This window comes from Parus major, chromosome 8, assembly GCF_001522545.3.
Source record: "Parus major isolate Abel chromosome 8, Parus_major1.1, whole genome shotgun sequence".
Classification (NCBI taxonomy): domain Eukaryota; kingdom Metazoa; phylum Chordata; class Aves; order Passeriformes; family Paridae; genus Parus; species Parus major.
The window spans coordinates 21,761,086-21,784,715 of record NC_031777.1 but is presented as its reverse complement, the minus strand read 5'-3'; the positions used below and the strand labels follow the sequence as shown (position 1 = coordinate 21,784,715).

Genomic DNA, 23,630 nt, shown 5'->3' with positions numbered 1-23,630 from the left:
GACCCCAGGGTGAGGAAGGGCTTCAGCCATGGGGGTCTGTTTGTGGGAGAGGAATTCTGGGGTTTCCAGGTGAAGTGGATCCAAATTTGTCCCCCATCTTGCCCTTCCCAGCTGTGGATCATGCATTCATAGTGGGTCACTGATGTTGGGATTTGTAATTCTTCAGGCTGTGCTTTTGATAGGATGTGCCATGTGACCATGTGCATTTCAGACCCTCGGGGTCACATCCCAGCCCTTGGGGTTAGGGCCAGGGTGGCTTTTGGCAGGCCAGCCTCTGTAACCCAAACAGTGATCCACTGCATGCATTGGACACCTGAAGTTATTACACCCTGGAGCAAGAATGTTCTCTCTGGAAATCCTTCTTTTTTCCCTGCCCCTACTTCTATTGAGGAGAAGTCTGTTGAGCTTCATATCAGCATCAGGTCTTCCTCACCTGCCTCTGGTCACCCAAAGGATTCCTCTTTCCTTGTTTATATGGTGAGCTTGCAGGATTGAGGAACTGATTTTGCACCAGGCTGGCTGGGGAATGCCCCTTGTGCAAGGGGATTGTCTGGTTTTGTAAAATAAGGCTTTCTGGGATGCTCTTTCTCTCCTGCAGAGCCTGAATGGCAGAGAAAATTACTGGCCATTGTCTGGCGCGCTCAGCTTCGGGCATTGGAGCTTTGTTCCTTGCAGGAGTCTGTAGCCGCGGGCTGTGCACCTCGTGCCGATCTTCCCGGCTGTCTTCCTAGAAGGAAATGCAAACTATCCAGTAATGATGGAGTCTTGGAGCGCAGCCAAGGTGCTTGTGTGTTCCCGAAGGATTCAGTCCAAGCAGAGCCTAGGTGTGCCTGCCGCTCTGCTCCCCACTTGACCTCCGCCTGCTGAAGTGGATCACGTTTCTGCTCCTGTGGCTTGGCTGCAAAGGGCAGCGTGTGCCAGTGAGAGCATCCTGCGTGTCTGGCACCTCCACGCTTGGCGTCTGGAGTGGCAGCTGGAGGGAGGAGACCAGGGTGGGTTTCAATTCTCCTTCCCAAGGGGACAAAGCCAGCAGTGTGGCTGCCTGGCACAGAGCAAGGCTGCAAAGATATCACTGTGCCAGCAAAAGTGACTCGTGGCTGCTTGGTGTTTCCTGGTGGGTAGAATGCTGACAACAGCCAGAAGCTGCAGCTGGAAAGCTTGTATCCAGCAGCTAGGACTCCCAAGGGAGTGAGGATCATCTGGTAGTGGCCACCTTGGCACCCTGTTCCCTCCACTCCTCTGAGAGCTTAAAGATGGGACAGTGCCTGTTGGCCCAGAAGATTCAGGGCTTAGAGGTATTTTTCATGCATCACTTGTGAGTTCTCCCTCCTTCCTTGCATAAAGAGCAGGAAATTTTGGCAGACCCCACAATTGCAGCTCTGTAACTCACCCACCTTGAGCAGCATGTGGACATGGCAGAGAGTGCCCTCAGTCCAGGAGCTGTGGCTGGGGTGGTCTGTCTGGTCCACAGAAATGCCAGTGGATGACCCTGTATCTGTGGTGCTCAGCTAGTGCCATCGAAGGGCTTGGGATTCCCTTCTCAACCAGAAGAAAAGCCACAAAACCTCTGCTGTCACAAGGTGCAGGGGCAACTCCCTCTGAGGACAAGCCACGTGAATCACCAAGGGGCCTCTGTGGTCCTGCAGGGTCTTGGGAGCTTCGTGGAGGAGAGGACTTCTGGAAAAACCTTAAAGGGAGTGGTCCTTCGGGCTTTGGCATGGGAAAAGCATATCTCCTTATTCAAAAGCCTTAAGAAGCCTGCTGCCCTTTTGTCCATGCCTTCTTGACCACCTTGAGCTTTCCTTCAACTCCTGGGCTAATACTGTCCCATCTTGCTCCTTGTGCACAGCAAGTGGGCTGCCAGGTCAGTGTGCAGGAAGTCACTGCCTGTCCTGTCACACTGAGCCAAGGCTGATGTTTGAGGAGTCCTCAGGTGCTCTTTGACTTTCAGGTCATCCCGAGACAGTGTCTGGAGGGCAGCGCCAGTAAATCTATTTGAAATTCTGCCCTCCCGCAGGGGAGGATGAGAAGGTCAGATCTCCAGGGCATTTGTGTTCCTGTTTGCTGAACTGTCGTGGATTTAAGGGAAAAAACACACCTGGATGCTGGAGAGAAAGGCAGCTCTTCCCCTTGTCTTGCAGAGCTGCTGGGGTTGCCAAATGACTCCAGAGCACATGTGGTGCTTGACAAGCAGCTTCCAAAGTCGGCTGCACCAGATACTGGTACCAGCTGGACCACATTGCTCCTGTCCACCATGCTGGGAGCCAGTCTGGATTCCCTTGCCCCATTGCTGTCAGGTGTATGTGAACCTTCAGGCTGCCCTGGCAGCTCCCTCTGACTTCCCTCCACTTGAAAACGAACCGGGAGTCTTGGCGGAGCTGAATTCCTTGCTTTGCTGCTATTTTTAATCCCTTGTTAGAGTTCATTTCCTTTCTGGTGCCTGGTTATTTTCTCTTCAAGGTTTTCTGCCGTTTGCTTATTTGTCCATGTCTTCCCCACCCCCTGCCCTGAGCTGATCCTTCACATCTGTTTTCTCTCTGGATGCCGGAGAGGAGCCCAGAGGCATTCAGCAACACCACCATGTGCAGCCATGAGATGGCCCTTGTGAACGGCCACCACGACGGCCAGCTCTGCTCCAGGCACCGCTGACCCCAGGGCTGGCACGGCCAGGCCCCAAACCACTGATGGGTGCTGGGTACAGTCGGGTGAAATGACCATAAGGGGAATGCTGGAGCAGCCACCTTTATCACTGGGTGGCTTTTAGCATCACTTTATCAGCTCTAGGTACTGGTTAAAAATAACAATCACGCCTTTTTCTTTGTATCACAAATCCTGCTTCAAGTCAGATGTTCTAGGAGTGCTTTCCATGCTACTCAGCTGATGTATCCTTCTTGGGTTCAGGAGCTTGGATTTGGGATGTGCCAATGCTTTGGCAGGACCCACAGGATTCTACTGTCTCCTCAGCCCTGGAAACCTATGGCTTCCCAGTCCAGAAGCCCCTTTTGTTTTCTTCATGTTGGGCAGCTAATTTCTGAGCAAGGAGTTGAATTTTCCATGCCTGACTTCACTCTGTTTCCTAATTTGTAGATTTTTCCAGTCCTTTTTTCTCGGTTGTTGTATTTGCCAAGTCTCACTTGGCTGTCAAACAGTTAAACCCCCGAGCTCCCAGCTTGGGGGGAGCCCAGCTTGGGGGTGTGATGGATTGCATTTTTATCTCAGTTTCTACAGCCAGCTGTAAACGGGCTGGTGAAACACTCTTTCCACTCAAGATGTGCAGTGGTGTTTCCTTAAATCTGAATCCGGCAGGACCAAGATCCAGCACATCTGAACCAGGGCTCCTTGGAGCATGAATGCTGCTATATGAGAAATGTGTTATGCAGGCGCCGGGCTGTTTTACATGCCGTTCCCAGCTCCTTTGGAGCTGAGACATGGAATCACTCATCAGCTGCGTCACGGCATGCCGCTGCCGAAGCCCCCACGGTGTGAACGTTGGCAAGGGGAAGTGGACAAATCCTGCCATTAATATTTAAACCCAGCACAAATCCCGTTGTTTGCTCTTAAATGTTTATCCAGCTCCCCAGCGTAATTGGGCAGCCTGTTATCTGCTGGGTTGTGCTGCACGTGTGGGAATTTGCTATTGCAGCCCTCTCTCTGAATCTTTTATAAGAGAGAAAAAAATACATTTACAAGCAAATTTGGGCTTTATTTGGAGGCGCGGGAGGCGTGTTGCTAATTTGGCTACGGCCCGAACCCCAACGTGCGAAGTGCTCAATGTGTTGCGTGGGAGGAGGAGGTTTTATTTAGCTGCACACTCCCTTCCTTGCTGCTCGGGCTTTCCGTCGCTAACGCTACATGTGAGCAGCAGGCACCGAGGGGTAGCCCTGGGAACCCCCAAAAAGCCCACCTACTCTTTGCATTTTGCGACCTCCTCCTCCTTAATCTGTCACAGCGGTCGTGGCCACGGTGAAGGATGAGCTGAGCTTTGATGGGAAGAGTCATCTCAGGTGTCTGTGCCCTCTTGGTCCCTGCAGACAGGTGACCCTGCAGAGGCAGTGGAGGCTGCTCTGGATAGCTGCAGCTGGGGGTGGCGGGCAGGATGGTGGGGGGGAGGATATTAAGAGTGCAAGCGTCTGGGATACCTAGTGATGGGGCCGGATAAGCGCTCATGGTAGACAGATTAGTCATTGGTTCTTGATAGGGGATAATCACTGGCTTGTCTGCTCTTTATCTGCGAGATAAGGATGAGGCTGGGGGAGGGAAGGAAAAGGCACAGAAAAGCTCAGAGGGCTGGCATGGACTGTCCCTGTCCCTGGCTGTGATTTTCCCTCTTGGCTTATGGCAGGACTCTGAGCTAACTCAGGTGGTACACTGAGCAGGACTCGCCCCTTGCAGGGGGCTCAGGGTTTAACTGCTTCTCCAGAGCTGTGGCAGGGGAGTGGGATCAGGATCAGGGCATGTGTGGCAAAAGTCCTCATGTTCATCCAGGAACTGTGATTTCCTTTCTGCTGCTTCAGCTCTCGTCCCAATTATGTGGTTGTGTCGACTGTAAATTATTCTGCAGAGGGAGCAGCAGCATCCTGTCCCTTCAGCATGCCTAGAGCTTGCTGGAACTTCTCTCAGGCAGTGAATGTTAGCAGAAATTAAAGTAATTTTGTAAAGGGCATAAAATACAAATAACTGTATCTTAGCAGGTCAGGAGAGTTCTCAGCCTTTGCTGGAGGAGCAGAACCCCTGAGGTTGATGTTGTCTAGCTTACAAGCCAGGAAGAGATACTTGCCCTGCTGAACAGGCATCCTGGAGCACAATTTTCATTAATTGTATTTGAGCTCCTAGCTCAGCAACACACAAGGCACAGCATCCCAGGCTGGCTTTGTGGGAAGGTGGTGTCTGCTCCCTGGCCAGATCCCAATTTTGGAAAAGACGTCATGAAGATTTAATTGGGAATGTGTCAGCTACAGTATCCCATGGCTTCTCATGCAGCACCTTGCTCTTCCTGTGCTGACCCTCTTCCTCTCTTGAGAGGGAGCTAGGAGAAGCAGGCCAATGTGGAATGGAGCATCCTCCAGCTGCAGCAGTCCCTCCTTGGTACTGGTTTTCCCTAAGGAGTTTCTGTAGAGCAGGAGCCAAAAGCAGACAGCTAAAAATCCGAGTTTCTGTTCCATTTTGTACTCTTGGCTGCTTACTGGAGTTGTGCTGCTGTCTGTCCTGTGAGCCCTGGAACCCATGGCTGGGACGTAGGTTAGTGCTTGGGTGGGAAAATGGGAATCAAAAGGGGCAAGGCAAGGAAATTTGGTCCAACTTGTTTAAATCAATCGTGGGTTTTCTTTCTTTCTTTTGTTCTCTGGAAGAATAGCAGCCTGTGAATGCATATGTGTGTCTGCCAAAGGCCCTGCTCTGGTCACAGTTTGCTTTTTGAAGGATTATTGATCCTTTGTTATTTCCCATGGAGGGTCTCTCTCAGGCAGGTACACTGATGCCCGGGGACTTGTCCCCTGTCCTAAAGCAAGTGAGGGGCAGGACTAGGTGTTTAACCCAGGGCTCTGGAGCCCAAGTGCAGTAGTACCTCTGTTAGACTGTTCCAGACATGGGGAAGGGCTTGCAGGAATTGGAGCTTTACTGATGCTTTAACAAACCGGTGATGTGGAGCAGGAGCAGGAGCACACTGGGCAATCCCTGGAGCCGCAGAGTGCTCCGGGCTCTGCAGCTGTGCTGCCTGCACTCCTGGGGCTTTGGAGGAAGGCAGATCCCTGGTCTTCCTCAGCCTCATTTCACATGGGATACAGAGGGTGAGGGGCCATGCAAGCATTAGTGCTGTGGTCAGAATCCCTCCAGATGGCTGCTGCCACCACTGTGTTAGGACAGCACAGTGCTGCCAGTTGGGCTCACTGCCGAGGAATCAAGTTGGTTTTCTGTTACCTGAGCTGATAAAGTAAAGGTGGGTCCCTAATAAAACAGAGGTAGGTCGACTCCTTGCTAGTGGGACTGCTGACCCTGATGCCGTAAACATGGTTGTCTCTCTTCTCCCCTCATCCTCTCAGGCGCTCCTGACCCCACTGCTGGGGCCAGCATCGATGACGAGAACTGCTGGCACTTGGACGAGGAGCAGGTCCGAGAGCAGGTGAAGCTGTTCCTATCTCAGGGAGGGTACTACGGCTCGGGGAAGCAGCTCAACTCCATGTTTGCCAAGGTGAGGAGCTGGCTGCTCTCTCCCATCTCTGCTCAGCGTGTCACGTAGTTGGCACTCGCTGGCTGCCCTGGCAGGGTGCCCATCACAGCTGGGAATCTCTGCTCCAGTGCCTCCTCGCCCTGTCGCGGAGCAGGCGGTTGTAATCCAGGCTCTGGGTCAGGCCTGGATTGTCTCACCTGCTGTCCTAGCTGGTCCCTTCCTCCCATGAGTGCTGTAATCCCTGTGCAAGGAAGGGCATTCCCCCATCTCCCCTTCAGCACAGTGGGGAAAAAGCCAACCCTGCAGAGCCTACCAAGACCATGGGAAGGTAGGACCATAACCCACAAATCTCACCAACGTACGGGCTCTTCTTTCTTTGCAGAAGGGCTTTGCTTTCATGTTCTTAATCTGTCTCCTTCACAGCCTGGCTGTGACTGGTGCTCAACTGGGCTCCAATCAGCCTCATCACAGCCATTGCATGAGGGTTATAATGTATGACTCCACATTACACACACACACACACACATGTATGTATGTATGTATTTACAGTCTGGACCCTCAGGCTGAGGGAACTGTGGGTTGCCAGCCAGGTGAACATGTCTTAAATACCTCTGAGGGACCCTGGTTTGTGTCACCCAAGACTCTCTTTTTGTCCTTTCCAGGTCCGGGAGATGCTGCGCATGAGGGACTCCAACGGGGCCAGGATGCTGACATTGATAACAGAGCAGTTCATGGCTGATCCTCGGCTCTCCCTCTGGAGGCAGCAGGGGACAGGCATAACAGAGAAGTGCCGGCAGCTCTGGGATGAGCTGGGTAAGGGTCACTGCCTTGCAGTGAGGAGCAGAGTTACGTGGGCTCCTGGGCTAATGGACATCATTACAGAGGCCCAATGGGGCTCTTTTTTGGGAGCAGAGACCCGGAGATGTGCCAGGACCTTACTGTATCCCCTTTTGGGGAATCACTGTGAGAAAGCTGGATCAGGCCCAAACCACACAGTTCAAAACCTTAAACCTGCCTCTCTCCTGCAAAGGGGTCAAGGATGACGGGTGTGCAGTGTGTTGCTGGTCCCATGCTTCCAGCAGGCTAGTGTTTGGTGAGCTGCCTTTGTGAGGGAGGATGCAGAGCTGGTGAGCCCCAGGGGCTGGATGTAACCTGGATGTGGAAGTGCTGTTCCTGGAGGAAACACTATCCAGAGAGGGAAAGGCAGGTTCTCCAGTCTCATCACATCTAACAGATTCTGCCTGCTGTGGTGCACGTTTCCAGGGTGAGGGGGGCAGGATGAACAGCACAGAGCCTGGCTGAGAGGGAAATGCAGTTCTGGGTAATTCTGGCTAAGCACCTTAGACACCAGCTCAGCTGGCTGACACTGTAATATCATTAGAATAAAACATTTAGATGACGTGAGCTTGGGGAGTAGGGTTGTATGTTAACCCTACAGTTCGGGGCTTTCCTGGACATCTGGGATCTTGGGTGAATAGTTTGACTTGAGCCATAGCTTGATGAGTGAGTTTGAGCTCCTCTGCAGCCTGCTGGTTGGAGATACTGTGCAAGGGCAAGGGCTGATGGGCTGATGGACTGGCACCAAAGGGATGTGGTAGAGCTGGAAGAAGGATTAGGATGGTCTGGGATCTGGAACATCTGAGACTGCAGCTGGGAATCACATACCCACCTACCAAGTGCCCAAAAAATGCAAATAGAAATGAGGCTGGGAAACCTGGCCAAACTATGCAGACAAGATCTGGGCAGGGGTGGGATGTCTTGTTTCTGTATGAAGTTTCCTGGATGGAAATAACCACACCAGCTCTGGAGAGCTCATCTGTGCTTGCTTGCCAAGAAGATATTTCCAGGATTTTGGGATGCTGCAGCTAGACAACTGGATATGCAAGGATCCTGGAGAGGTGGCCAAGTCCACCAAGCCAGAATTTCCACATGGAAGAAAGCAAACACATTGGTGATACATGAATGGATGGGTGTGTGGGAAGGCCTGGACGCAGGAAGCAATTTGCTTAAAATTATAGATTATTTGGCCAGATTTCCAAGCTGCTATCCAAGACGAGAGCCCTCCCTCCCTTCCTGCACAGGCAAGGGGAGAGTGGTTGGCTTTCGGTCCTGGCTTAACTGTACAAGAACCAGGTCGGTGCACGCAGGTTTGGTCGGCGGAGTGGGAGGAGGTGTCAGCACATCCCTGTTGGCAGATGGCAAAGTGGCTGGGCAATGTCAGGACCCTACCAGTGCTGGATCAACACGACAGCAGGGGAAGTGTGGTGCCAGCCAACACACGTCAGAGCAGCTCGCCTGGCACAGGCATGTCACACGTGAGTGTCTGGGCACCTCCATGCTGAAGAGAAGTTCCTGTAGAGGACATGGTGATGCTCCAAGAAGCAGCTCCAGGATGGGCGTGGGCTGTACTCAAAGCAGGAATTATTCCCTCATTTTACAGAAGCCTTTTGCATTTGGCCTTGGGCAGTGTTTACTGTAGGAGCAGAATATATCTCTGAAGGAGCTGTGGGGGCACAGAGAGACCAGAGCTGCTCTGAGTTGGAGGTGCTCACCAGTAACAAACATCAGGAATGCAGAGGTGTCCTAAACCATCCCTGGGTGGGTAACAGTAGCTGGGGCACATAGGGCAGTGGAAGCACCACATACCACTGCCTGTGGGTGCCAAAGCTGCTGGTGTTACCATTACTGCTGAAGAGAGGGATGAGGGGCCTGTTGCCAGCTGCCACGGGAAGCTCTGGCACAGAGCACAATCCTCCTCCACTTAGAAGCAAAAAATGGGCCTTTTCAAATTATTTTGGGCACGTGTTTAATAATTAATCATCGATTTTAGCAAAGACTCCATCACAGACTTGCGTGGGATTGGAAGAAGATCAGCCTTAAAGAAGATTGTGGATTTATGCTGGGGAAAATGTAAAGGATTTTGCAGGATTTCAGAGTTACAAAAAAAAAAAAAAAAGAAAATGAAAATAAAAACGGGATCGCTCACTTGTGCATGTGCTGCCAACTGAATCTCTATTGCCCCGTCTGCTGGGGAGCCAAAGGAAGGACCTGCTGGATGGAGAGCTCAGCGGCGTGGGAGTATTTGCCCTGGCGCATTAGTACTTACGATTAAAGCCTAATTACAAAAAATAGACGAAAAACCAGCTGAAGTGCAGCCTGACCTTAATCTGCCTGGAGACGGGTTTATTTATCTCGGCCACTTGTTTACAGTGGGGAATTTCAGTAGATTAAGCCGGGGAGCGACCCTGTGGGAAACGGGAGAATTTCTTTGATGGTTGGGAAACTTGGGCGCGGGATCGGAGTGCCTTGTGTTCTCTGGGGCCAGCAGCCAGGACCATTGGGCTGGGAAGGCTCTGACCCCCCTGTCCCTGCACCCAGCCCCGTCATCAAAAAGCATTTTTGTTTAGAGGCTTAGCTTAATCGTGATCTGCCGCTTTGTTCCCCACTTAACCTCCTGCTATCAGAAAGTTCAGATGAAGGTTTCTGCAGCATGTGAAGAGACATGGAGTCTGACCTGGCGTGGCATTTCGGCTCAGGACAGGAGTCACTTGTGCTGTCAGCTGATGTCACTTGACCACAGGGCTCAGAAAACCACTCTATTATATCTCCCAGATAATTATCATGACGGAGACAGATGCAAATCTCACTTCCCTCCTGCTTCCCACCTCCCCACCACATTGTTCTTTCTGCAGGAGAGCCCAGGGGCATAATGTTTTGGCATGCAAAGGATGCCTCAGAGGGCTCTCAAAAATAGGCAGCAAAGTCATGAGGCTTCCAAGGAACGCATATTAGCAGAGCTGTAGGAGCCAAAAATCCAGCGGGTGCATCCCATTCCTGGGGGCGGTGAAGCTGGAGCACCAGGCCTTGTTACTGCCTGTCAGCCAAGCTCTGTGCACCCTCAGAGGCGTGAGTTGAAACTGCCCGAGGCTGCTTTTCACACAAGCAGCCCCAAAGTGGGTGAAGAAGAGCAATGACAACAGGCAGGAGCACTGATGGGAAGGGAATACCCAACACCCAGAGTTGAGTGCGGGTTTTTTTCTCATGGCCACCCGAGGAGGTGGGAAGTTCTATCCCCTTCCTTAAGGAAGACTCATTTTCTGAAGCTGATGGCCCCTAAGGAGGTACCTCTTTTACACGTTAATTAATTGCTGATGTTTCAGCTCAAAAATCTTAATCCCTCCGTTCATCAGAAAGAAGTGAGGTGTTGGTGGGGTTTCCTGGGAGCAGAGATTGAGCTGAACCGGGCAAGGGCTGCTTTGGACATTTGCTGATGCTCGTGCCTGCAATTGCTTTTCCCATGCCCATTCCTGGATGTGATGCTGCTGCCACCATCTGCGTTGTGATGCGGTGATGTCTCTCCTGCCAAGCCAGGTGGCTCCAAGGAGCCAGACATGCACAGCCTCCAAAGCCTTACTAATGTTTTGAACCAGACAAGTCCACAAGTTCCAACTGGCAAAGGATTGATCTGGGGACATGCACCCCCCAAAAGCACCACCAAAGCTCAGCTGTAATGCAGAGGAGTGGAGAGGCACCGGAGCGGAGCCAGGGCCGGGACATCGCTGCCCAGCCTGAGTTTGCCTCGCGTTGTCTGGCAGAGGGGCCTGGCTGCTCTGGCTCCTGTCAGATCTGCAGCCTCGCTTGGGGCTGTTTGGCTCAATGGCAGGGCTGTGCAGCTGGGGAGCTGCTGCTCAGAACACAGCCAGCGAGGGAGGTGGTTTGGGCTTGTGGAGGAATCTCCTTGTGCAGTGGAGGCATGTTGGGTGATGTTGTCGTGCCACTGGCTGTCACTTTGGGGTGGGAACTTTGGCTCTGGGAGCGATGGGGAGGTGAGGGACAGCAGTAGGCTGGGCAGGAAGAAGGAAGGTGCTCCAGGTCTCTGCTGAGCCCATGGAGGAGATGCAGGGAAGGTGTTTCTGCGGGAAGATGAGCTGTCCCATGTGTGTGACAGGATTTGACATGGGCAGAGGGAGGAGCAGCAGGAACTGCTCAGCCCGAGGGGATCCCTGGGGATAACTCACATTGCAGCTGTGGCAGCCCACAGACATCCCACCCTGCAGGGAAGCACAAGGGAGGGGACATGCTGCATCCTGGCAGCCTTGCAGGGAAATTTGGGTAGAAATGAAATTAGCGAGAGAAGAATTCATAGGTTTGCACTTACGTTGCTGTAGCCCTTATCCTAGCAGTGAATGACCCGGAATAGTCTGCAAGGCTCAGTTAGCACCAACGTCAGCCCTGTTTTATCAAAGGATGAGCTGGATCTTAATGATGACAGATGTCCTTGGTCCTAGTTTTGCCTCTTGCACAGCAGACAGCATCATCAGCTTCATGGGAGGTCCCATGGTTGACCCAGAGGGTGTCAGCGTGGGTGTCCTACTGGTGAGCAATTTGGCTTGTGGGATCCAAAGGACCCCTATCAGGGAGGGCTCTTGCCTGCAAGACATCAAGCCAAGCTCCAGGTTCCTCTGCTGGTTCCTCTGCAGGCTGGGGGGCTACTAGGGATTGAAAAAGAAAAAAAAAAATAGAAAGAAAATACACCAAATCTCCTTTTTAAATAGTTGAATGCAAATGGCCTGAAGAACAATGGCTGATGAAATAGCATTCAGAGAGGGTTTTAAAGCGCTTGGAACGTGGGTAGGATCAGAATCAGGTTAGTCTTTGGAGATACAGACTCTGCAGCTTGCCAGGGTGTTTTTAAGCATGCTTTGATGTGTAGTTCAAACACTAGATTTGTCCTGGCAGACAGAAGCACTCAGAAATTCATACACAGCCGCTCTCTCCTTCCCTCCTCCTCACTGTCCCCCATCTCATGAGATTATAATTTAGCTTCATTATGGAGGAGTTTTACTTTGTCCTGGCTTCAGCTGGGATAGAGTTAATTTCCTTCTTATTTAAAAGCTGTGTAAATCCCCCTCCTGGGTCCATGCATTATGCTGAAATGAGTTTACAAACCTCGATGGAACCTTTCAGGCTCTCAAGGCGAGCAAGGCGGCCGGAGAGCTTTGCCCTGCACACATGGCGGTGGCACCTCCGTGATTTCTTGGCTTTGTTTAGGGGCGCTGTGGGTGTGTGTGGTGTTAAACCCGCACTGCAAGCTGGAAGAGAAATCCTGCTGGCTCCGGCAGCTGCGCAAGTGGGGCGAGATGGACGTCTGTCCCCTGGAAGATGGCAATTATGGTAACGAGCTTCCCAACATCACTAACGCGCTTACGCAGAGCTCCGGTCACAGCCAAGGTGAGTCCGGGCAGGGAGTGGAAATCCAGCTGACAGCCACAGGGGTTGGGTCCAGGTCAAAACTCACCCCAAAGCTGAGAGAACTCACTTTAGCAGCTGGTGACATTTCTGCAAGTCATAGGAATACAAAATATTTGTCTTCACAGCCTCTGGTTTTATATATAAATATTTGCTTCTTTGCTACAGGGTAGAATTGCTGGTGTTTTGAGTTTAGAGACTGTTTTAAAGCAATTTAACTTTGGGGCAGTTTAGACCCCTGCAGTCTGTGCACGTTTGGGCATGGGGTAATACAGGAAAACAGTGCTGCTTGCAACAGAGCTGAGCTGAGCTCAGAAGTCCTGGTTGTAATGTGAAAGTGAGGAGCTGGAGATGGTGCAGAGCCCATTTCCCAGCCCTTAAGCCTCACTTAAAGGCAGTGACTCAGGTGGTAGGGAAGTCATTAGCCAGGAATGTTAACACAGTTCAAGTGCAGAGCACAGACAGAGCGGTGTAGTTAAGGGGTTGTTCCTTAGTGCTAAAATAGTTTCTTAACCGCTGACAAAGCATTTGATCCCTTTAAACTTAAGCACTCTTTCTTCTTCCTTTTGCCTGAAGTAGACATTAATTGAAAGTTATTGCTCTTCACATGCCTCTGTCTGCTGCACTGGGATTGTTCTTCGGTGTGTTATGTGTGGCCAAAGTGGGTGGAGGAGAGGGGGACAGTAGCCCTGCTGAAGGGGGAACTTCATTCTTCTGGGTGGGATTAGTCCCTCTGCACCAGTTTGGGAGCGTGACTGTCCTGCCAACCACCCCAGCAGTAGCCAGGATTGCATGGCCCTATGCTCTTCCTCAGGGAGCAGCTTAATTTAAACCTGGCCTTGCTCCATGTCTTGCACCAGCCCCAGGACTACCCCTGTGGTGTTCCCAACTCTCCCAAGGATTTGCTCTGGCATTTGGGGAAGGTTGCTAGGGTTGAACAGGTCACTTTTTTTAGACCTGCAGGGAGTTCCCAAGGCACATGCCAGGGATGTCCCTTTCTCCCTGTGCTCCTGCCTCTCCCAAGAAGTGGACTGAAAGCAGCACAGATCCTGGAGGTGTCCTGGGGTTCATGTTTGTGCATATGCAAATACTGCTCCAGATTGTTGACAGCCTCTTTTATTACTGAAGAACAGCTGATTCTTGAAATCCTTCCTGGTAAAGTGAGCAGGCTTGGTTCTCAACATACAAACACCTGTTTAATTTCTCTCCACCTCAGGGTGCCTGCAGCATTCTGGCTAATTGCTTGTTGCCATCGTTTCCGGAGCATGTTTACCCAGCCTCCCTGGATCAGCTTTGAACAGTGCCTTTTGTTTTCCACCCTTGAATGCATTTAACTCGGCCCCTCTTGTGGGTTGCAGGACCTAACACGGAGCGTTGCACCCCCTTTGGGGCTTCCAGTTTTGCAGCCTGCTAGCTATGTTTGGCCTTCATGATCCAGTGTGGCTGGAGTGATAGTGGCATTGCTCCGGACAGGTTTTTTTTCTCATAGCAAACCACTTGTCTTGATCGGTCTGGATGGGGTGAAATGTTAATCCAGCATTTAGTAGCTTCAGAAATGCCCATGAAGTTACAGAGCAGCTCTGAAGAGGAGTGCAGATATCTGGTGCAGGGCAGCAGTGGGTTTCAGACGATGCTGTCTCCTCCCTTCCAGCCCTCTCACGCAGCCCACAGAGGTTACTGGAGGGTGATGGCTCCCCCCCAACACCCGTGGGCAGATGAGACACAATTGTGTGCTTCCCTTCGTGGCTTCAGGTGCTGCTGATCTAAGAAGCTGCAGTTCAGTGAAGCTGAGACTTTGTGTTGGAGCAGAGGAGGAGAGCTCATGGTGTTTGCAGGGCAGTACTGCTGAGGAAACCTGGTCCTGACCCCGGGGCAGCTGCCTGCATGCTCAGTGTCACAGGGGAGGGACACACACAGGCGTCAGCCTTGTGTGTGATAGTGGATTGTGGTCACAAAACAAATGAGTGGGTGGTCCCTTCCTCTTTTCTCACCTCTTTGACCAAGTCAGCTATTCTAGCAAGTTACTTAGCAATGCTGTCTGAGGAGACATTAGCCTCCCTCAGAGATGGGGTAGTTAGTAGGGGTATCCAAAGCCAGAGCCCATGTCCATCTTGGAGACCCGGTTTTGTTCTCATTGTAAAGGCAGAGCTCTGCCCAGAGAGGTCATGTCTGGCAGGAGGAACAGGCTGCCCCTGCTCCACCAGGGCACTGATGGTTTTTCTCTTTGCAGACTCACTGGCCAGGCCCAGACGAACCGTGTTCACCCGGGCGATTGAAGGCTGTGACCTCCACTGGCAGGACAGCCACCTGCAGCGCATCATCAGCAGTGACTTCTACGTGTCCCCCTCCTACCAGCGGGAGGGCGAGAGCCTCCTCTTCAACTCCCAGGGACAGCCACTGTGGCTGGGTGAGCGTCCAAACCAGCAGCCTGTGTGGGTAGGGTTGCTCGTGGAGAGGAGTGACCTGAGGCTGTCCTGGGTCCTTGGGAGTTTCTGCATCCTAGACTGAAATTGCTACCCTGGCACTTAGCCTGAGGAGCGAGGGGAGCAGAAGAATTCAATGCCTACCCACACCCAAGTCATAGTCCTCAGAGCAATCTCCAGATGTTTATCGTCTGGGCTTGTCTTGGGCAGTTTGGACCAAGCACATCATGTCTCTTTTCATCCTGCCAGTGTTTAGCTGTCACCAGAGCAACCTCTCACTGTTTCCAGTACAGGGGTCTGGACATTTAGTCTCTTGAAAATTGACTGCAAAGCACAGCTGTATCCTCTGGGTTTTCTGTTTCCTGCTCTCACCTTCTTGTTAGTCTTCACTTAAAGGCAATTAACAGTCAGTCCAGTTAAGCCTCGTGGGAGTTTAAGGTATACTTGGCTAGGCAAGTCCAGAGGCCTCCTGTGTTGTAGACTTTTAGCCCGAGTACCTCAAGCCACACAAGTTCTCTCTTGCAAAGTCATGACCCTGGGCAGATCTGTGGACGCTTGACAGCTCCTTTTCTGGGATGAGAACCAGCGACAGGAAGGGCTTGGGTGGGAGCCTGGTGTGGCTGTCAGCCGTAAGACAGACCCCAAAATGGGAGATACAAGTCCCCACCCACCTGCAGGAAGGGGAATTACTTATCCCCTACAGCCCAAGAATTGAATATATGAACACAGAACAGGGCAAAGCCCACCACTGCACTGTTGTCCACTCCAGAAGCTGCGGTCTGCCACCAGGAAAAAGAATATTTAAAGTTGACTAGAGATGAAGTTTCTGGAGTGGCAGGCAATAAGTTGCTGTTAATGCCAGGAGATAGGAAGGGCCCATATGTTAGGCTGTTGGTACACCTTAGCTGGAGACAGGAGAGGATATTTCTGCTCTGGGAAGAATTTTAGGCAGCTTCAGGCAGGAGTTCTCTTTCCCACACAACCACAGGCAGCAGTGGTAGGTTAGTGCATCTATGGACTCCATCTAGAAGGGATGTGGTGGTTTCCCTGTCCTGAGCCTAATCTGGGTACTGGTGAGCCCGTTTCCCCAGCTGGTTGGTGCACGTTATTTTTCTGATATATTTGCCATGATTTTTGGATTTTGCGCTTTTGCTTTCTTGGCACCTCTTTAGGGTCTCAGTGCTGGGAGAGGAGGCTGATTTGTCAGCAACTTCCAGTGATGAATTCAGTGAGAAGATGAATATTTCATCCATTTAGCAAATGAATAGAGGGAGCAACAAGAAGCTCTTTTACAGATGTGTTTGTTCTGAAATCTCTTTCTCATGTATTCCTTGTGGGTGACCTTCGGGATGTGGATACCCCATTTGTGGAGGTGGTTGTCTGCATTTTCAGAGCTTTCTGAACTCTTCCAGGAATATAAATTATCCCTCTATGATAACTTCAGATTGTCTGTGTTTGCCTGGGTTTTTTTTCTCCCCTTGGTAGGACATTTTGAAGGAAAATGGGATTTTTGCTGCTTGTTATGCAGCATGTCATGTCATCTGCTCCTGCTAATTTCTCACTCAGTCATAATCCTCTCCACAGTTGCTTGTGATTTCAGGTGAGCAATAAGCAGCAGGAGCAGATGAATTCCTAAGCAACTGTGAGTCCTGGGAGGGGGTTTCATGCAACTGTTCCTAATAATAAAACACCAGGTAGGAGAACTGCAGAAGAGACAGGATGTCTGCAGAGCTCGCTCCACGAAGGTGTTAGGGAGTCAGTTCAAAGCATCACCCCAAGTCTGCCAGTGCCCCCAGCACAGTGCTGGAGCACAGCCTCACCCTGTGTATCATCACCTGTGCCATGAGAGCAAATCCAGACGAGCCATGCAGATTTTAGGAGAAGGAGCAGCAGGGTTGTAACAGCCTGTGTTGGAGCTGTCATACTGCAGCAATGGTGCGTTGGAAATGCTTCCATTAGATAAGCTTTGCGGAGGTGGGGATTTAGGTATTGACGTGGCTGCTGTGGGTTGAATGTGGCAGGAGTCCCGCTAGTATTCCTGGTAGGCATCCTTTCCAGGAGCAGGGAGAAAGGGATGCATTCAACACAGGAAGCAGGAGTTCAGCTCAGGTATGGGGAACATGAATAGAGGATGCCCCATGAGTACCATCCTGTCAATGCCTGTTCTCCTCTGGTTCAGCCGTGCCCCCTGTTCCTTGCCTTGCAGAACACGTCCCCACAGCCTGTGCTCGGGTGGATGCGCTGCGCTCCCATGGTTATCCCAGAGAAGCTCTCCGCCTAACTGTTGCCATAATCAACACTCTGCGACTGCAGCAACAAAGGCAGCTGGAAATATATAAGCATCAGAAGAAAGGTATGAGTTGAGCAACGTGAGATGTGTCTTGTCATGTCTGGCCAGGGTGTCTCGGTTGGTTGGAAAGGTCTTTTCTGCCTTGATGAGGCAAACATCCAGCCTGGATTGGCAACAAGGTTTTGAAGAAGCTTAGGAATAAAAAGAGGATATATCATCTTTGGAAGGAAGGTCAGGTCTCTCAGGAATTGTTTAAGGGTGTTGCTAGAGTATGTAGGAAAAAGTTAAGAGAGGCCAAAGCTCAGTTCAAACTTAATCTGGCAGCTTTTGTAAAGGATAATAAAAAATGTTTTTACAAATGTATTAATGGCAAAAGGAAGGGTAAGACCAACCTTTGTTCTCTACTGGATGTGGGAGGGAACTCAGTAACTGCAGATGGGGAGAAGGTGGAAGTGCTTAATGCCTTCTTTGCCTCAGTCTTCAGTGGGAAGATGGCTTGTCCTCAGGACAGCTGTCCTCCTGGGTTGGTAAATGGTGGCAGGGAGCAGAATGGTCCCCCTGTCATCCAGGAGGAGGCAGCCAGAGAACTGCTGAGCCGCCTGGATGTTCATAAATCTATGGGAGCAGATGGGATCCATCCCAGGGTGATGAGGGAGCTGGCAGATGAGCTTGCAAAGCCACTCGCCATCATTTACCAACAGTCCTCGCTCACTGGTGAGGTTCCAGATGACTGGGAGCTGGCCAATGTGACTCCCATTCACAAAAAGGGTGGGAAGGAGAATCCTGGTAATGATAGGCCAGTCAGCCTGACCTCAGTACCCAGCAAGGTAATGGAGCAGTTTATACTGAGTGTCATCACTTACAGGATGACCAGGGTATTAGACCCAGCAAGCGTGGGTTTAGGAGGGGTAGGGTCATGTTTGACCAACCTGATCTCCTTTTATGACCAGGTGACCCACCTGGTGGGTGCAGGAAAATCTGTGGATGTTTTCTGTTTGGGCTTCAGCAAGGCCTCTGACACTGTCTCCCACAGCACACTCCTGGAAAAGCTGGCAGCCCTTGGCTTGGACAGGAGCACTCTGTGCTGGGTTAGGAACTGGCTGGATGGCCGGGCCCAGAGAGTGGTGGTGAATGGTGCTGCATCAGCTGGGGGCCAGTGACCAGTGGTGTCCCTCAGGGGTCTGTGCTGGGGCCAGGTCTGTTCAGTATTTTATTGATGACATAGATGAGGGTATTGAGTCTTTCATTAGTAAATTTGTGGACAACACTAAGCTGGGAGCATGTGTCGATCTGTTGGAAGGTAGGATGGCTCTGCAGAGAGACCTGGAATGGTTGGATGGATGGGCAGAGTCCAGTGGGATGATGCTTAATAAGTCCAAGTGCCGAGTCCTGCATTTTGGCCACAATAACCCCCTGCAATGCTATAGGCTGGGAACAGTGTGGCTGGACAGTGCCCAGGTGGAAAGGGACCTGGGGGTGCTGGTGACAGCTGGGTGGACATGAGCCAGCAGTGTGCCCTGGTGGCAAGAAGGCCAGCAGCATCCTGGCCTGTATCAGGCATAGTGTGGCCAGCAGGAGCAAGGAGATCATTCTTCCCCCATACAGGGCCCCGGTGAGGCCACACCTGGAGTGCTGTGTCCAGTTCTGGGCCCCTCAGTTTAGGAAGGATGTTTAGACGACTGAGGGAGCTGGGGTTGTTTAGCCTGGAGAAAAGGAGACTCGGAGGTGACCTTATCACTCTCTACAACTTCCTGAAAGGTGGTTGTAGTCAGGTGGGGGTTGGTCTCTTTCTCTAGGCAGCACCTGACAGAACAAGACAAGAATGAGAGGACACAAGCTTAATGAGTCTCAAGCTGCATGAAAGGAAATATAGGTTGGATATTTGGAGAAAGTTTTTTACAGAAAGAGCGATAAAGTACTGGAATGGTCTGCCTGGGGAGGTGGTGGAGTGACCATCCCTGGATGTGTTTAAAAAAAGATTGGATGTGGCACTTGGTGCCATGGTTTAGTTGAGGTATTAGGACATGGGTTGGACTCAATGATCTTGAAGGTCTCTTCCAACCCAGCGATTCTGTGATTCTGTTAGAGTTCTGGTGCCCCATGGCAGAGGTGGAGGATGGGCAGCACTGCAGGGGTCTACTCACGTCCTAGAAAGACAAACTGAGTTGCTTGAGTCAGGCTGAGTTGATACCCACGTGTTAAGGACAGAGCTACCCACATATTGGGTTCAGGCTGCTGCAGTAGGGATGTTCTTGTTCCCACTGTTGCTGTGTCTGGTTGTCTGTAAGGGTTGGCCAGGCAAGTGCTGCCCACATTAAAGAGGAGCTGCCTGACTGCAGAGCAGCAGTAACTGTCTGTGTGTGCTACTTCCACCTTGGATTTCCCAAGTAAAAGTACCAGGAGACAAGCCCAGTGTTCCTCCTTTTGCAGTTGCAATTGAAAAGGATCCGGGGTCAGTTACTGCAGTGCTGCTGAAGGTCAGCGACTCCTGGTCCTTGCCAGCTCAGCCAGCTTGAGATCACCAAAAGATGGGATTTCTAAGAATCACTGGAAGTCTGTCATCTCAGGAGAGATTTCTGCTTGTGTTTCCAAAACATTCAGGCTACCATTGCAAATCAGTCCATGAGCTGCAGGTCTGACATTGTAGATCTTATCTTTGGGATTCTGCAGACCCTCACATCCTCTTGGAAAAGAGAATGAGTTGCTGTATCTTATGTGGCCTTAGGGACACTATTTTGACAGCTGCTCCCTCAGTTGTCTGTGCAGAGTGGCTGCTCCTTGCTGCTCCTTGCCCTTGTGAACTACCTACCGTGCCAGAGCTGGCCCTAGAGGTCCCTGTGACCCAAGCTATGAGATAAGACAAGTCCTCTGGTCTCAGAAGCCTCTCTGTATGCAGAACTTGTCTTTAAATTCCTTACTTTTAACATCATCCTATTCTATTTTGTCCAGAGCTGCTGCAACGAGGAGCAACAACCATCACCAACCTGGAGGGCTGGGTAGGCCACCCTCTGAACCCCATCGGCTGCCTCTTTCTCACCCTGACCGAAGCTTGTAGATTAGAAGAGGAAAATTGCCTTGAAATTTCAGGTACCAAGTGCTCCTTCTGGATCCATTCCTGGTGGCTGTGGCTGAGGTGGGTGCAGATCTGGGGCTATGGACACCTGGACTCTTGAGTCATCCCTCTCTGCCTTGGCAGGAGCACCAGGGCAGAGCTGCAGTGCAGACAAGGAAGATAGTGAGTTGAAAGTAGAGTTTTCTCAGCCCCAGGGTTTGCAGCCAGAGCAGAGCAGGTCCATGGGAAGGCTCTGGTATTGGCTGTGCATCCTGTTGCACATGTCTTGGGTCTCCTGCATCTCCTAGTGAGAGCAGGAAGGGAGGGAGAAGCCCATGTCTCCCTCAGGGAGCTTTCATCTGTCATTTCTTGGTAACTAAAAGCAGGCAGGAAGGGAAGTGTGGGTCTTGCTTCTGAAGTGAGATTTTTCTCTGCAATGAATCTGCTGTCTGGAAAGACTCTTTTAACCCCACTGCACCTCCTCTCCCTCCTTTCAGACACTGGGGACTCCAAACCGCCAGTGTATCAACATGTGCCCGTTGTGACTGGCAGCCAAGACGGTGACGAGTCCTACCTGTCCCTGGCCTTAGAGGTGGCCCTGATGGGGATGGGTCAGCAGAGAGTGATGCCTGAAGGTCTCTATGCCCAGGACAAGGTGTGCCGCAATGAGGAGCAGATCATTGCCCGGCTGCAGGACCTGGAGCTGGACCCGGTGCTGGTGCAGACCCTGCGGAAGCAGTGCATCTTGCTGCTAGAAGGTGGGGACTTGGCTCTTCTAGCTGACTTTTGCATCTTAGCTGAGTATTGGCAACTGTCTGTGAGGTGCCCTTTTCAAAATTTATGCCCATCGTGCTTCTTCCTCTCAGGACGTGGTGCAGAGCCTGTGGGACAGCTGCTCTGCCCCATCACCTGGCAAAGCAAGGGTTTGTTGACATCCCTAGAAAATCATAAAAGACCTAAGAGGCAATATGGAGAAGGGTGCTAAGCACATGGCTTCCGTTTCTTATCTTTTAAAAAAGGAAAGAGCATCCCTGGATCGAACTTGAGAAACACATCAGGGAGCTGAACAGCAGATCCTCAAAGCTTTGGGGTATTGCAAACCCCAGCTAGAGATCCTGGTGTGCTGATTATGGCTGATGGGCTCTGCTTCTGCCTAGGTGGTCCCTTCAGCGGCTTGGGAGAAGTCATCCACCGAGAGAGCGTCCCCATGCACACCTTTGCCAAATACCTGTTCTCTGCCCTGCTGCCCCACGATGCTGACCTGGCATACAAGCTGGCTTTGCGGGCCATGAGGTTGGTGCATGTTTAATTCTGTCTCTGCTCCCCTTTTTGCCTCACTTCTATGCTTGCTGGGAAGCTGGGATGCTTTTCAGCTTTAGAGCAGGGATGGGAGTGGAGACGGGCTTGGAGTTTGCCATCCACGGGATCTTCTGCAGTGTGTAGGGCCACTGGGCACAGCAGCAGTGCAAAGAGGTTCCTGCTCTCCATTTGGGTGATTTCTGGTTTATAAACTCCATCCATACAGATTTGCATAAGTCCAATAATGTCTGCTGGCCCAGCCCTCTACCCAGCCCCTTGCTCCAGGACCACCACCTGCCTGTCCCTGTGACAGGCATCCTCTGCCAGAGCAGGTCCCAGGCACACACAGAGCTGTCATCTGCCTTCTGTCTGCCAGGCCTTGGGCACCCTGCAGCCCTCCCTGCCTGCAAGAAGGGCTGTTATCCTGGCACAGATGGGCGGATGGTTTGCCCCGGGCTCCAGGGTGTCACAGAGCCAGGTGGAGAACGCAGTTGCACTCTGTTGTCCATTAAAACCCATCTCTGTCTCTGGGACTGGGAAACAGCTGATGCTGAGAGAGGCCCTATCTCCTTCCTCAATCCATGACACACTTCAGACATCAGCCCATGTATTGCACTGTTTTGACAGAGACTGGATGGGTCTTGGAAAGGCTGGAATTTCCTAAACAAGTCAATGCTTGGAGGACTGTCAACTCCAGAGTATCCCAGTGCTCTCTTCTACCACCATTAAAAGTCCTGGCCAGAGCACCACCTTTTTTGCAGCATTTCCACAGTTAAATAAATGGGTGATCTCTCCCCAGTATTGGGGAGAAGTTTGGACTCCCCCTGTCCTGGGAAGAGCTGCTCAGGAGGACAGCCAGCCCTAATAAGCAGCCAAGGACCTCTGAGGTGTGCAGAGGCACTATGTCCAGCCAGACCTGAGACCCCTGGCCCTAGGGATGCCATCTGTTAGTGCCCATCCCCTGCTCCTAGCTAGGACTCGCTGTGTTAGGATATCTATGTCCAGTCCTGGAAAGGTTGAACTTCTGCTGCCCTGTGGTTACCTCATGCCTGCAAGTGAGGATAACAGAGATATTTGGATGCTCTTCATGTCCAGGGTGCAGTTTCCCTCCTGCATAACTAACCATCAAGATAGCAACACCAGCACCAACTCAGGGGTTTAGGATTTGTCACCATGGCTGGTGACTTGAGGCTCCTGCTCCCCTTCTTTAGGCTTGATTCTCCCACAGATTTTCCAGGCTTTTGGATGTGCCCACAAAAACAGGCAACCTGACCTGGCAGCAGAGGCCCTGGGGAAATATGCTGCTGCTTCTGATCATAACCAAGCATTTTAAGAAGAACCAGATGATACAGTCAGGAGTTCTGCCGGGTGCTTTGACATGAAAGGAGCGGGAGGAGAGGAGGGATTTTACTTTTTTTTCTTCCTTTTTTTTTTTCTCTGAGGTCTGTGCATTTCCTTACAAGTTTATAAATCACTCCACGAATCTTGCTCCCCCCTTTCAAGTCAGTCTCAGATTGATCCCTGTGCCCATGTGTTGAGCACACAGCCTCGGGAGCCCCACACGTGCACAGCAGCAGGATGTGTTCAAAGGCATTGCTGCAGGCAGCTGCCTGCAGGCAGCCCCTGCCTCGCCTTGGCAGCACCTCAGGGAGAGGAGGTGAAGCTGGGGCTGGGCTCTGATATTTCCTCCTCCTGCTTGCCCTTCAGGTTGCCTGTCCTGGAGACCACGGCACCATCCGGCGATGTGACTCACCCTCACCACCTGGTCTCGGTGGTCCCCAGCAGGTACCCACGCTGGTTCACCCTGGGGCACCTGGAGTCACAGCAGTGTGAGCTGGCCTCCACCATGCTCACAGCAGCCAAAGGTTGGTGGCAGGGCAGTTCTGGGGCAGGGTTGATGGGATGATGGACAAGAGCATTGAAGAGTTTTTTCTGGAGAAAGGAGGGAGCTCTTGCTTCTGCTGGCACTGGTGGAGACTGGCTGGGTGCCCCACTGGCAGCCTGCTGTGGGCAGGGCAGGATGAGCCTTGAGAATCTGGAGTTTCTGGGATTCTTGTCCCAAAGGTCTTATGGTCCAGCATGGCAGGATGTAAATTTCCAGTGAGGTACAGACAGGCCTTGCAGCCACAGTGCTGCAGGTCTGGATAGTGC

At 51.7% G+C, this 23,630-nt stretch overlaps 1 protein-coding gene across 1 annotated transcript in view; it reads left to right on the top strand.

Annotated features, from left to right (window-relative positions):
* ZSWIM5 (zinc finger SWIM-type containing 5) overlaps positions 1–23,630 on the top strand; it is a 97,649-nt gene that overhangs the window by 68,763 nt on the left and 5,256 nt on the right. The window contains exons 3-11 of the mRNA XM_015636200.2: positions 6,039–6,187; positions 6,829–6,979; positions 12,218–12,397; positions 14,646–14,822; positions 17,045–17,191; positions 20,078–20,215; positions 20,678–20,938; positions 21,338–21,473; positions 23,187–23,344. Of these exons, the coding sequence (XP_015491686.1) occupies positions 6,039–6,187; positions 6,829–6,979; positions 12,218–12,397; positions 14,646–14,822; positions 17,045–17,191; positions 20,078–20,215; positions 20,678–20,938; positions 21,338–21,473; positions 23,187–23,344 (1,497 nt within the window). The remainder of the gene's footprint in view (positions 1–6,038; positions 6,188–6,828; positions 6,980–12,217; positions 12,398–14,645; positions 14,823–17,044; positions 17,192–20,077; positions 20,216–20,677; positions 20,939–21,337; positions 21,474–23,186; positions 23,345–23,630) is intronic.